Below are 13,947 nucleotides of genomic sequence, written 5' to 3'. Positions count from 1 at the left end.
AAAAAACAACAATAACAAATCATGTTGTTGGGTAGAAGTAAGCCCATTCAAAGAAGAAAAACAAAACAAAATGAAACAAAACCTCTCTGGTCAAGAGAATAGAGTATTTGTCTTAGTTAGAGACTTCAAAGTTTGGCCAGGTCAGTTACCTGTCAACAGACCACTGCTAGGAAGAAGGTCCAACTTAACCATGCTAAAGAGTGGGTAGAATAATTAGACCTTTAATGAGAAACTAGGCTAGTTCTTCCCAGATGCTCACTCCTACTGCAGTAGCTTACTGTATCATAGCCATGTAGATTCACAAGTCTATCAACTTGTCTAAATTATTCGGAAAATATAACTCCTCATTTTAATCTTTCTGTCTTTTTTCTAAACATGCTGTCCCTCAGGCATTAGATTTCCCAGACATTTAAAGCTTTTTTCTTTACTATTTCTCTAGAGCTCTCTCCCTGCTATGTGGCTGCTGAACTTCAATATGACTTAAACAACATGGCTTGCTTCCCCTTCTCTTCTCCATTCTTCTCTACCGTGCAGCTGATGAGACTTGTAGTTTGTTATCCCTGGCTTTGGTTTTTAGGTTTTTTTAACTCTAATAATTTTCTTCAAATTACTTTATGAGACTAAGAACCCAAAGAGGTTCTTTGTGAGACTAAGAACCTCTCTTGAAACAGCAAGAACCTCTCTCAAAACACCACCAATGAGAGAAAACAAAAAACACTAAGGCAGCTACAATATCAGAAAGAACTCAAGAGTCTTATTTTATAAAGGGATGACTGACCATATAGAGGACACAACTAAGCAGATATGAGAAGAAAATAAATCAGTTTAGGATCCAGACAGAGAAGAAACTAAAGGACATGGAAGAAGAGCTCAGCAAACAAATCAAGACACTGAGAAGGACCTAAAAGGAACTCAGAAAATGAAATAATCAGTCATTCAAATAGAAATCACAGCAAAAAGCACAGTCAACAGATCAATAAAATTCAGAAAGCATTACAAAATTCTCTGGTAAGAATTTCAGGCATTCTTTCTCAGCTGCACTAGCAATAAAATGCATCTTCCTCCTCCTCAAGAGGTATGGGGGTATCTTTTTGTTTTCTAAACAAACAAAAAAGGGTACTAAAAGGGTACTAGAAAAAAAAGGAAACAAATGGTGCAAATTAGCATTATATTCAGGATGAAACAACAGCCAAATTCTAAACAGAAATGATATTCTATATTCTGATTACTGAAATTATGTTTATAAAGTGTAGTACATTGAGTCCATATTAAAGTGTTGGACTTGCAATCAAGACTGATAGATTGCTATGGACTTATTATTTAATGAACTGTATTACACTAAGGGTTAATAATCTCACTAAAAATCTATATTACTCATCATATATATATATATAATTTATCCTTAATGTGATGGTACATCCTTAGAATATAAATATGGCTAATGTGACAATGGAACATTTTGAGTTTTTATTTCATAAATAGAGAACTGCATAGGAAACAGTCATTTCAAAGAGATATAGCTGAGCAGAATTGCTCAGTAACATCCTCTATAAGGGCTAAGAGTCCTGCTCCAGCCCCTACCCAGGGTTGAAAAGTGAAATTTGATTCAGATGGATGACTGGCTGGTTTATTCAAGAAGTAATTCAAGTAATTAATAATGACAAGAGACTGACATAACAGAGGAGTGGATTACTTGTGCTGAATTTCAAAATGTCAAAATATATGTAAGGGCTATGAGACCTTCTCCAGTCCCTACCCATGATTGAAGAGGTGAAATGCTTCTCAGGAGTTAAGTAGGGGGTAAAACATTTCTGTATTAAATTCACACACAATCTGGGGTCATACTCTGTATGTGCTCTTTACTGTTAAGTTTCTATTTTAATAATCCTTTCCTACCTCGGACTTCTCTATGCTTCTGCTTCTAGGTTCAACTTCTATTCTAAAAAACTGTTCTTCAGGGGTCTTGAAGTAATAAAGGAATTTCTTTCATTGGTTAAATGCGCATTCCTACAGCAAGAGATAAGGAGCTGAGCATTTACCATGGCAACACAAGGGTGCAAAGTCATAGGAGCAAAACCACGACCACACAGGGAGGAGACAGTGTCCAAATATAACTTTAAGACACTGACCTACTGTTAGTATACTGGCAAGTGAAGAAAAAATTAGCATGGTTTCTTTGTAACCTTGGCAGACATCCATGACCCTGACCTTGTACAAGCTGTAAAATTTTCCTTTTAGAAAAAGACTTTAGTTTAAACTTGCTCTTAGGTGAAAGTGAGCTAACTGTGTGCAGTAGTCTGAACGAGAGGACAAGGCAGGGTATTAAGAGTCCACAGTCCTTGTGGGACAAGTAGATCCAGGTATGAAGCATGTCCCAGTATATGACTTTTCATTTAGATTAATATATTACTGAAAAGTCATCTTCCACACCATTGAGAGACATATGTGCCCAGTAAACAATTAACACACTGTAGTGCTATGGGAAGAATCTTCAAGCTGTAATGTGAGGGAAGGATCTCTTCTCACAAGAATCAGCAAGGGGGGACAGCTGGCACATTCAGAAGGCAGTATTCCCTATCATCTTGCAGATAAGGTTAAGATATGAATCTCTAGTGATAGTATTCTTCATCACTTTACTAAATGAGGTTTGTCCTTCAAGAGATAAGCAATCTCTGATGGTTGATCACTGAAGTGTGGGCTGAACTCTCACTACATAATTGTGTCCTCTGTAACAATGCTTAGTAACCCTTTTTATTTTATTTAATCACTGGCAGGCCATTTTTTTTGTTCAGAGCAACCATGAATAACATGAAGAAGTCTTTAATTAATATTGTTCTTAAAATTTTTAAATACCAAAATCGCACATGATAATTGTGTGGAAACAAGAAAACATACTAAAATAAGGAAGCAGGTACTACACCTTGACTGCTTTGGAATTGTGACATTGTCACAAAGACAGTATGGTTCTCATCAAAACTTTCTCTTGTTCAGAGTTTTTCTCAGGGCAATTTTAACATCTTTGTTCCTCAAGCTGTAGATTAAAGGGTTCATCATGGGGACCACAATGGTATAGAAGACAGAAGACACTTTTCCTTCATTCAGAGATCCAACCGAGGAAGGTTTTAGGTACATGAATGCACATGATCCATAAAATAGGGAAACAGCAATTATGTGGGAACTACAAGTGTTGAAGGCTTTGGACCTTCCCGCGGTAGACCTTATTTGGAAGATACTAGGAAGAATGAAGCCATAAGATATAAAGACAACAATACCAGGCACAGTGATATCTTTCCCCCCTACAATGAAAATCTCTATCTCATTGACGTAGGTGCTGGTGCAGGAGAGCTTCATCAAAGGCAGGAGATCACAGAAGTAGTGGTTGATGATGTTCCCATCACAGAAAGTCAGCCTCAGGATGCATCCAGTGTGGATCATGGCATCAAAAATCCCCATCAAATATGAGCCAAGCATAAGATAGGAACAGACCTTAGGGGACATGGCAACATTGTACATGAGTGGATTGCAGATAGCCACATAGCGATCATAGGCCATTGCTGTCAGGACATAACATTCAGAGATGACAAAGAAACAGAAGAAGTAGAGTTGAGTCATGCATCCTGAAAAACCAATAATATTCTTCTTTAGTACAAAGTTCATCAGCATTTTGGGTGTAACAACAGAAGAATAGCAGAGGTCTATGAAGGATAAGTTAAAGAGAAAAAAGTACATGGGGGTGTGAAGGTGAGAGTTCAGCACAGTTAGAAGAATCAAAGTCAAATTGCCCAAGACAGTGACCATATATATTGCCAGAAAAACTAAGAACAGGGGTATTTGTAGGTCAGGATTGTCTGTTAAACCCAAGAGAATGAATTCTGTTACCAAAGAGCTGTTCGTCATAACCATTCTTCTCCAAGAGAATCTGTGGAGATAGAAAAGAAACAGTGGAAATAAAGTGACACAGAGAAATTACCAGTGTTTGTTCTTACATACATGTGGCACACACACTGCGATTGCCTAAAATTCACTCACCTGTTTGTTGGAATCAATGGAAGACAAAGACAAGAGATGCTGAAACATTGTAAAATGATTCAATTATAAAATGTTATTAATTTCTGAAGACCCAGTGTTCAGTATGTTAATAATACCTAATAATGCTTTGCTATATACTTGAGTCTGAATTGGTTACATTTTATAACTGTTGTCTTGCTTTATGTGCTTTATATTTACCCCAAACACATAAAAGCAAGTTTGTATGTAGGAGAGGCCTATGTCACTTAGCTTCACTTTGGACATCTCATAATGAATAAATTGTTCAAAACAAGTTATAAATCATACATGATTTACTTCAGTTTCAGAGATGTCTCAAGAAAGCAATTACATAAAAGACAAACATTAGCATAGATTTCAAAACATATTTACAAATAACATATAGACTGAGCAGGTTGTGCTTATTTATTTATAATAAAATACTTGCATGGATATATATGCAAGTAACGAAAAATAAGCAATGAGGTGTTTATACAGGAGAGTTTGATGGTAGGAGAAAATGATGTTATTTTTCGTATCATGATCTCAAAACCATTTTTAAACTTACTTTCCCATACTTCAGAGCAAAACTAGTGCTGTCTCTTTTTATTACCTACCCTTGCTATCAAAAAAGATGATATTGATCCAGAAGACTTGTTGTTGCTTCGATTCTGAGAATCTGAGGCCCAAACCCAGTTTCTCATATTTCTTGGAATACTATCTGAAATGCTACTCATAAAGTATAATATGACTACTTAATTCTCTGAAGCAGCACATAAAAAATAAACAGCTTTTCTTGTGTTCACTCTTGCCACTGGATGACACAAGAGACAATTTTATGTACTTTATATCTATACTGTACTTGCCTGTTAACCCACAGTAGAATCTTCAATCTCTTACCAGAGCACAGATGACCATTATGAAAAAGGAAATGAGGTGGTTTCTTTTGAATGCTAGACCATGATATATCTTTATCTCCTAAGGGAATAAGGTATGATCTTCTCTTAGGGATTGGTACATGTATGCCATTATTGAACTCCTGTCTCCCATTGACCTTCATCTCATAAGGGAAATCTTTTATTTTGTTTGTAAATCTTTAACAGTAATATCCCATAGGGTTCCATTCAAGTTTCCATTATACTTTACTCAAATATTTAAAAAATGTGGAAATATATACAATGTATCATCTCTCCTGAGATTTACCCTTGCCTTTTTTTCTGACCTTGCATTTCTTACTGCATTTGTTTTCAATGAACTGGATCAAACTTACCAAGTCACCCCTGCTCCTGAGTAAGCACTCTATTTTGATCAGCACTCCCACCCTCTAAAATGACTTTTACTTTGTTTCACTAACTAATTAGTGTTACTACTGTTGTGATGAAAAAACGTGACCTAGGTAATTTATAAAGAAGGTATTTTATTGGGGGTTCATTACACTTTCAGAGTATCCATTAGTCAATAAACGAAATGGCAAGGAGCATTCAGCAGGTGGAGCCTGGATTGGGTTTTTGAAAACTCAAAGCCATAACACATCTCCTCCATTAAGATCACAACTACTCCTTTAAGACCACACTTCCTAATTTTCCCAAACAATTCCAGTAAATGGAAACCAAGCAATGAAACATATGATGCTATGGGGGAATTTTTTCATTTAAACCACTACACACCCCAGCTAAATATTTATAATCAATATTGAAATATTCAAAGCAAGTATACTGCTCAGAACTTAAATATAACAGTATACTGAGGAGGCCAATGATTTTTACACTCATCATCGTATGAATGGAGGCTGTGTAGTTAAACAACTTGGTGTTTCTGTTAATCTATCATGAATTTTACCTGTTCACATTGTAATTAAGTCAAAAAGATAAATCATGATTAAAACCAGAATGTCATTTCACTTGTGGAAATAGTAAAATGTCATCCACAATCACCAGGGCTTGTGAGTTTAGGAAGTAATTATGTCCAGATTAAATATATCAATAGTTGAAAATATAAATCGAGTATGTATGTAAATTAAAAGCAAAGAATGGAAGTTTATGTCATGTATTTTACTGATTCAGGAAATTTTGTGTGATATTGGGGAGAATATAGCTATACATTGTCCATTTCCACAAATACCAAGCGTCAGAGATGGGGATTGCTCTGGAACTTGTTTTCCAGGTGAAGTTAATTTATAGATCTATTTGAAAATTTCCCTGGTTTGTATAAGAAAAATGCCTGGTATGTGATAATCTACTTTCTCTTATTCATATTTGCTCCCAAAGCATCAATGATTTTTAAATAATTGGGTTCTCAATTTACCTGGTCATTGCCAATGGGCTGCTTTTGAAGATATCAATGTCCCATCAATAGTTCAATTTACTATTTTCAACTTATCTATATTGTGTCTAGTATAGCTTTGTTGTCACATGTAGCTCTTGTCATAGCAGTAAGAAGGCTAAGGTACACTCCCCATCCTCCGTCCGACCCCGATCCCTTCGATCTTCTGGGCTACCCCCCCCACACACACACACAGGAAAGACATCAGCCCTTCCAGGCCCCAATCTCCGGTGATCCCAGCTAGGTGAGCTTGGGTCTCCGGGGGGACACTCCCCATCCTCCGCCCGACCCCCATCCTATCGATCTTCTGGGCCTCTCCTGGCATCTAGAAGACCCGCTCACACAGGAAAGACATCAGCCCTTCCAAGTCCCAAACTTAGGCGATCCCAGCTAGGAAAGACGTCAGCGCTTCCAGGCCCCAATCTCCGGCGACCCTAGCTAGGAAAGACATCATTTTATTAAAATTAAAAAAAAAAAAAGGCTAAGGTAGGATTGAAAAGTGATGGTTTTCTAAATAATACAATGAGTTTCAAAGAAAACCTGATGGATTCTGTCTTCAAAACTTTATAAGCAGAAACACGAAATAAAACTTGAGTCTAAGTGTGCATTAAGTCAGTAAAAGGTCAGATTTAGTTTTATTTCCAAAAAAGAAAGCAAATATTTAAGGTTTTGTGAAATGTGAACACCCTGGTGTTACAAACTAAAATAAATTTTAGACAATAGGTGAGTGGTTTTGAATCAATTCCTATAAAATTTATTGTTCATTCTCAAGGGCTAAGGATATAGTTCAGTGGTATAGGTCATGAGTATCTCATATGATGCTCAGGGTTTATTGCATATCTCTGAATAAAAAATGTCAATGGTCAGTGTAAGGCTGCCATAATTAATATGCTAGTGCTGAACTGAAAGCAATGTGCTATCTTTTTTCTAAAGGTGACATGTAAGCATGACAGTATCCTTTGTAAAATTAACATTTTAATGCATCACACTATTTAAAACCACAGTCACTTCATGTATAATATGCCAAAAATATTTGTAAAGTAAATTTCTGTTTTTTAATATCTCCTTTTATTATGCAATATTTTAAAATATAATTATTTTATATGTTTGAAAAATATACATTTGCCAAGAGCAATTGCTATATAAGCATTAAAGGCTGACAGGAGCCCATGCAAACAGCCCATTCAGCCTTCCCCCACAGGAAGATAGCTTAGAGAGAATATCCTGTGGTAGCTGAGTGACCTCCTGATAGAAGAGCCTGGCTCACAGGAATAGCTGATAGCAATCTGCAGTTAAATTACTTAATAGCCCTTCTCCCTACAATTAGGTTATTTAGCAACTCACCCAGTGACCTCTACCCTACTAACACCTAGATTATCTTCATCTAGGTTCCTGCTCCTCTGCCTTGGTGGTGGTCTGCAACTATCAAGACCCCTCAGTATGTGATCAAATACACTCCTTTGTACCTGACCAAGAAAACTCCTTGGTAAGATTACCAGGCAATGACCACCCCACACACTGAATTCCTGCCCTAAACCGCTATATAACATGTCTAAGGAAAATAAAATATGGCAACTTGATCAGAAAGTCTGTCTTGCTATCCTTTTCTTGTATCTCTTGTCCCACCATTCCAGGTTCCCATGGGCTGGACCCCCCATTGTGCCCTGCTGGCCATGGCATACATTATATGGTATTAAATGTTTTCCTTAAGGAATCCTATAGTCTTTCTGTACACTTCAGGATTGTGAGCAAAATGTTAATATAATTACAAGTTATATGTAAAAATGTATCAAAAACATCCATGTTTAAATTATTAAAAATTTATCTTGAAAACTGTTTAGTTTAATGTGGTTTTTAAACATTTATAGTGGCACAAATACATTACACGCTCACTAGGTCAATATTGATACATAAAACTAAATTTCAAGAAAATAAAATCATCACCTAACTATATAACCTGGCTATGATGTCCTGGAAAGAAATTTCTGTAGTTCTTGACTCAAATTCCTTTCCTAATGTAATGCTAGAGAATGATCTGGTGACCCAGAGAATGCTAGGGAAGCACACTCGAGTCCAAACTCTATGAATGCCAGAACAGCCACAGGATTTACTTAACAGGTTTGACCCACCAAAGGTGGAGACAGGGCCCACCCAAATTTCTGTGTGTTCTATGTATTTATGTTACCCTATAGTTGAACAGCCATATCATATCACTTCACTAGCCAGAAAAATATCAAAAGCAAAATATGTAATTGGTAAACCACAATTAAGATTTGAACTGAGTTCATAAAATGATGAATAAAAGAAAAAGTGTCACTGAAACAATGAGTGTTTTAAAATACTGGCAACATTGTCAGACTTTTGAAAAACCCCCAGAGTAGGGAGACCCTCACTCAAGTCTCAGGACAAGCCAACACCCCAGTAATTCAAGAGAGACCACATATCTCCCTTTTTGCCTAAAAATAAAAAAGGTTATAACTAATATAAGAAAAACTAGGTACAGTAAGTATATACAATATATAAGGCAATAAGTACATTAACAATGTCAAGATCATTAACATTTGACAAATTAAAAGAAAATACACCATTATCTATTCTTTCTTGATGCGTCCAAAGTCTTATAACTAATTTACTTTCAATTCTAAATTGCATTAACAAAATATCTTTCAATGTCTTTCAAACATATTACACTTAGCACATCTTTAGTGAGTTTCTTTACTATGTATTGTAAGCAAGGAAAATTATAACCATACTATCCAGTCTGCAACTCCTTCAGAGACCTGAGAAGGAATTAACATTAACTGAGTAAGCAGGAAGGGTGAGCAAACAACTTCCAAAATAATGTGAGAGATGACAGAAACAGCTGGCTAACAGTTAAGTGGTGCTTAAGAGCAGCCAGCAGCATGCTTCTTGGTGGTGACATGAACCTAAAAACTTTGCAGAGTAGTGGCAATAAGCGTAGCTCCTTCCAGTGCCTCTGAGATGAATCTAGAGTCTCAGAAAGCTAAAGATAAGGTTGTGCCAGTCACTGCTTTAATCTTAGCCATGCTGTGTAGCAGATTAAATACTCATGTGGTCAAAAACAAAGAGATATACAGGAAAAAAAGATTCAGAGAATCAAAATCTCTAAACAGCATACAGTGTGTTTAAAAATATAAGTAGGCTTGGGGGAGAAAAGAAAAAAGATAGAGAAAGTCCTTAAGAAAATAGATCAATATTTATCCCTCGCACACAAATGGACTTTGGGGACCCATCCCACAATGAGGGATGCTCTCTCAATCTGGACACTTTGGGGAGGGCCTGGGCCCTCCCTGGAACGAAATGACTGACTCTAGAGATCCCCATGGAGGGTCTTACCCTCCCTGGGGAATGGAGTGGGGTTGGGTAGGGGTTAGGGGGACTGTGGGGAGGAAATGGGCATGGAGGGGAGGGAGAGGGAGCTGGGACTGACATGGGAAGCAAGCTTGTTTCTAACTTAAATATATAATAAAAAGTATAAAAAAATCTTGAATCTCAGTTTAGATTAAAAATCCTGTTAATGTTAATTTTAGCTGCCAATAAACTGAGTTATCAACATCAAGACCTAGAAAGAAAAGAAAATAGAGTAGCTGGGCATGGTGGCACACATCTTTAATCCCAGCATTCTGGATGCACAGGCAGTTGGATCTCTGTGATTTCAAAGCCAGCCTGGTCTATAGAGTAAGTTCCAGGACAGCCAAAGATACACAGAGAAACCCTGTTTCAAAAAAACCAAAAAATAAAAGTAAAAGAACTAGAGGGATACTATCAAAGCCCAGATATAAAAAGGAGGGCCTGGACCCTCCCCAAATGATGTGATAGACTTTCGTGATCCCCTGTGGAGGGAAATACACAGTCTGGATATTATAAGTTATTGTGTTGTCTTTGAATTGTTTGATTGCTGAGGAAGGAGCAACAGTTGCCAAAAAACATTTTATTACAAATGCTGTTGGATTAATCCATTGTATATATTTTGAAAATGCCTTAACTTAAAATTTTAAGTCTAAGGACGTATTACTTTGGAAAAGAGGTTCTACTTTTTGTTTTCACAGAAGATGAAAAGCTGTGGATTCCTTCCAGACTATTATGGTTTGATCAAACACGACCCCCTGAAGCTGTGACCCAGGTGATCCAACATCCAAAACAACAGAGACCATGCAGCCTCACAGACCACTACAGCCAGGATTTGGCCAGGGTTCTGAGTTATCTCAGGTTCTCCTTTGGACTGATAGCACCTCCAAACAGTAGGAAGCAGTTTGGAGAGAACTATACTCACATTCCCACATATGATTCATAAATGTTTGTTTTCATTTAAACGAGGTTAGCTATAAATGGCTAATGATCACAGTCAATCTCTTTCTAAAGATAAAAGAGAATATGACATAGAAATGAATACTTTGCATTAATATGGATTTTGGTTTATTGATACAAATTTAAGGACAGTTTTGTTATACATATATTTCTACTCTTTTAAAAATGTAATGTACAATTAAATACAGATTATATATAGTCACCTATAATAGCCAAAAGTTAGTTATGTTAGTTAGGTTTTCCAGATATACAAAAAGATGTATTTCAAATGGATAGGTATTTTTCAAATCCTTTTAAAGACCTACAGAATATGGCATTTTAAATGGTTTATTACAATTTTCCGTGACAATGATACACAACTTCCCCTGGAAATGCCAATTATGTCAGAGAGGAGGATGGGCATTGAAGAAACTCATTATGTAGTTTGTCATCAACATGACAGAAATAGCCATCTGAACAAGGCTATTCTTGCCTGGACTGTTTTGACATCATGCTGTCTAAACTAAACAAACAGGTTACAAAGAAAAGTGACTGCTGAATTTTCCAAGGGATATGACAGTCCTCCAAGATTCCTTCTTCATCAAAAGTCTTCCAGACATTCTGGGCCTATAGGCTGAAGAATGATGCCTCAACAATGGATGAATCTCCAGGTATCGAGATGTCTCTGTGAAATTTAGAGTTTATGTATTTTTCCTTCTGGTATATTTGATGGAGTTGAGGACATGTAATTATGGTTATGGTTTTCCTTAATTACCATAAAAAATAAATTTTATTGAAAGAGAAATCATTTACTTAAGAATCCAAAAGCCAAAGGTCCACACACTGTTCTCCAGTTCTAAACCAAAACCCAAAGAGAGAGCATCTCCTCCCCCTAGCTCTATTTATCTCTCAGACATTCTATGTACCTGTGAACACACACACACGGGAGTGGTTAGCACTATGGATATGTAAAATCTCTCCCCACAGATAAGTTACATATAAAACCTTAGTCTCACAAGGATAGAATAGATGATGATAGAATAATTTCTTTAAATTTTGCCAAATGTTAGTGGATTAAATACTGTTAACTATAGTTCTTATTTGATAACTGTTTTGTTGTATATAATTTTACTATGTCAAAGTTAAAACCTTCCTTTTTTATTTAAATAGAAAAGAAGAGATAATGGGTGATGTCCTTTTGAGTGCTGTGAATATATGTTTCTCTTACTGGTTGATGAATAAAAGTGTTTCAGTCAATAGACAGGCAAGACATAGCCAGGTAGGAAGTATAGGTGGGGCTAACAGACTAGGAGAATTCTGGGAAGAGGAACACAGAAGGTGAGATGCAAGGGAGTTGCCATGTAGCTGTGAAGGAAGTAAGAGGCCCAGGTATTACCATGCGGAAATGCAAACGTGAATAGAAATGGGTTAATAATTAAAAGAGAGCTAGCCAATAAGAAGCCTGAGTCATCAGTCAACCAATTTATAATTTATATATGCCAGTGTGTTTATTTGAGGCTAAAGAAATGCTGGACCAGATAGGAAAGAAACATCTGTCTATACATAGAGGAGAGCAGGATGACAGATACCATAATAGAGAGAGTTATTATAGGTTTGAGGAGAGATCTGCCACTAATGAGATTTTCAGAGATCTACAAGGATGACACAAACTGGCAATCTAAGCAATAGGGGAGAGGCTACTTTAAATGTCCTTCCCTGATAATGGGATTGAAGACTACCTTGTATTTCATCCTAGAACCTTCATCCAGTGACTGACAGAAGCAGAGGCAGACACCCACAGATAAAGACTGAACTAATTCCTGGAAACCAGTTGCAGAGAGGGAGAAGTAATGAGCAAAGGGGTCAAGACCAAACTGGTGAAACCACAGAAACAGCTTACCTGAACAAGGGGGAGCTCATGGACCCCAGACTGATGGCTGAGAAGCCAGAATGGGACTGATCCAGACCTCCTGAATGTGGGTGTGAGTGAGGAGACCTCAGTAATCTTTGGGGCCTTGAGTACTAGGTCAGTATTTATCCCTGGCACCTGAATGGTCTTTGGGAGCCCATTCAACATGGAGGGATGCTCTCTCAGTCTGGACACATGGGGGAGGGCCTAGGCCCTGCCTCAGATGATTTGACAGACTTTGGGGTTCTCCCCTGAAGTGCCTCACACTCCCTAGAGAGTGGGGTGGGGATTGGGGGGGTTGGGGAGGTTAGTGGGGACTGGGGGAAGAGGTGAGGAAGAGGGAACTGGAATTTACATGTGAAGCAAACGTTTTAATTTAAATTTAAAAATGCATCATTTTCTTATTTAATATGGTATATGAAATTAAGCAAGAACATATTAACAAATCTCGGAAACAATTAATGACAAATGATGTATAGCGATTGATGCAGTAATAAAATTCTCCCAAAAGAAAACTGCAGGGCATTTTGAACTCATGCCTGAACTATGCCAGAATGCTGACAAAAAAATTGATAGTAACTCTTTTAAAAACAATTCAACAGACAGAGGGTCAGAAAATATCCAGTTTAATCCTATGAATGTACCTTTAACGAAATTCAATACACTATAAAACACAACCTATAATAAAAAAATTGTCTAATATATTAATATTTTAAAGACAATTATTCACCAGCATATTGAAAACACACATAATAATCAGGTTAATTCACAGGCTGGTTCAACAAACATAGTCTATATTAGAATATAGCACATTTTTTGGTTGTGAGACTAGACTTTAATGGCTGAGTCATCTTACCTGACTTCTCTATGAAAACTTTGAAAGTCAGAAGGTCCTAGATAGTGTTCTACAAACACTAAGAGACCACGGATGTCAGCCCAGCCTACTATACCCAGAAAAACTCTCAATCACTATAGATGGAGAAAACAAGATATATTACACAATATATATCCACAAATCCAATCCTACAGAAAGTTCTGAAAAGAAAACTCCAACCCAAGGAAGTTAACTACACTCAAAAACATGGGCAATAGATAATGTCACTTTACCAAAAGTCAGAAGTAGGTTTAAAAATCTCACAAACAATACCACCACCTAAAACAAATCCAAAACAAACAAGAGTCAACAGTCAATGGTCATTAATATTCTTCAATATCAATGGTCTTAGCTCACCTATAAAAAGGATACAAAGACAGAATTCCTTTTTCTGCTATATGCAAGAAACAGATCTCACACTCAAAGACAGATGATACCTCAGATTTAAGGGTTAGGAAAAGATTTTCCAATCAAATGGACATAAGAAACAAGCAGTGAAGCTATCCTA

General features: G+C 36.8%; 1 protein-coding gene across 1 annotated transcript; it reads right to left on the bottom strand.

Moving 5' to 3' along the window:
* Positions 1 to 2,909: 2,909 nt before the first annotated feature.
* On the bottom strand, positions 2,910 to 3,909 carry LOC101833581 (olfactory receptor 8B8-like). The gene has a single exon (XM_040729951.1). It carries the CDS (start codon positions 3,901 to 3,903, stop codon positions 2,971 to 2,973), a length of 933 nt encoding a protein of 310 aa, XP_040585885.1. The 5' UTR covers positions 3,904 to 3,909; the 3' UTR covers positions 2,910 to 2,970.
* Between the last annotated feature and the right edge of the window lie 10,038 nt (positions 3,910 to 13,947).

This window comes from Mesocricetus auratus, unplaced genomic scaffold (assembly GCF_017639785.1).
Source record: "Mesocricetus auratus isolate SY011 unplaced genomic scaffold, BCM_Maur_2.0 Super-Scaffold_100022, whole genome shotgun sequence".
In the NCBI taxonomy this organism is placed as follows: domain Eukaryota; kingdom Metazoa; phylum Chordata; class Mammalia; order Rodentia; family Cricetidae; genus Mesocricetus; species Mesocricetus auratus.
The sequence above is the reverse complement of the archived record's forward strand: the minus strand, read 5'-3'. Positions and strand labels throughout refer to the sequence as shown.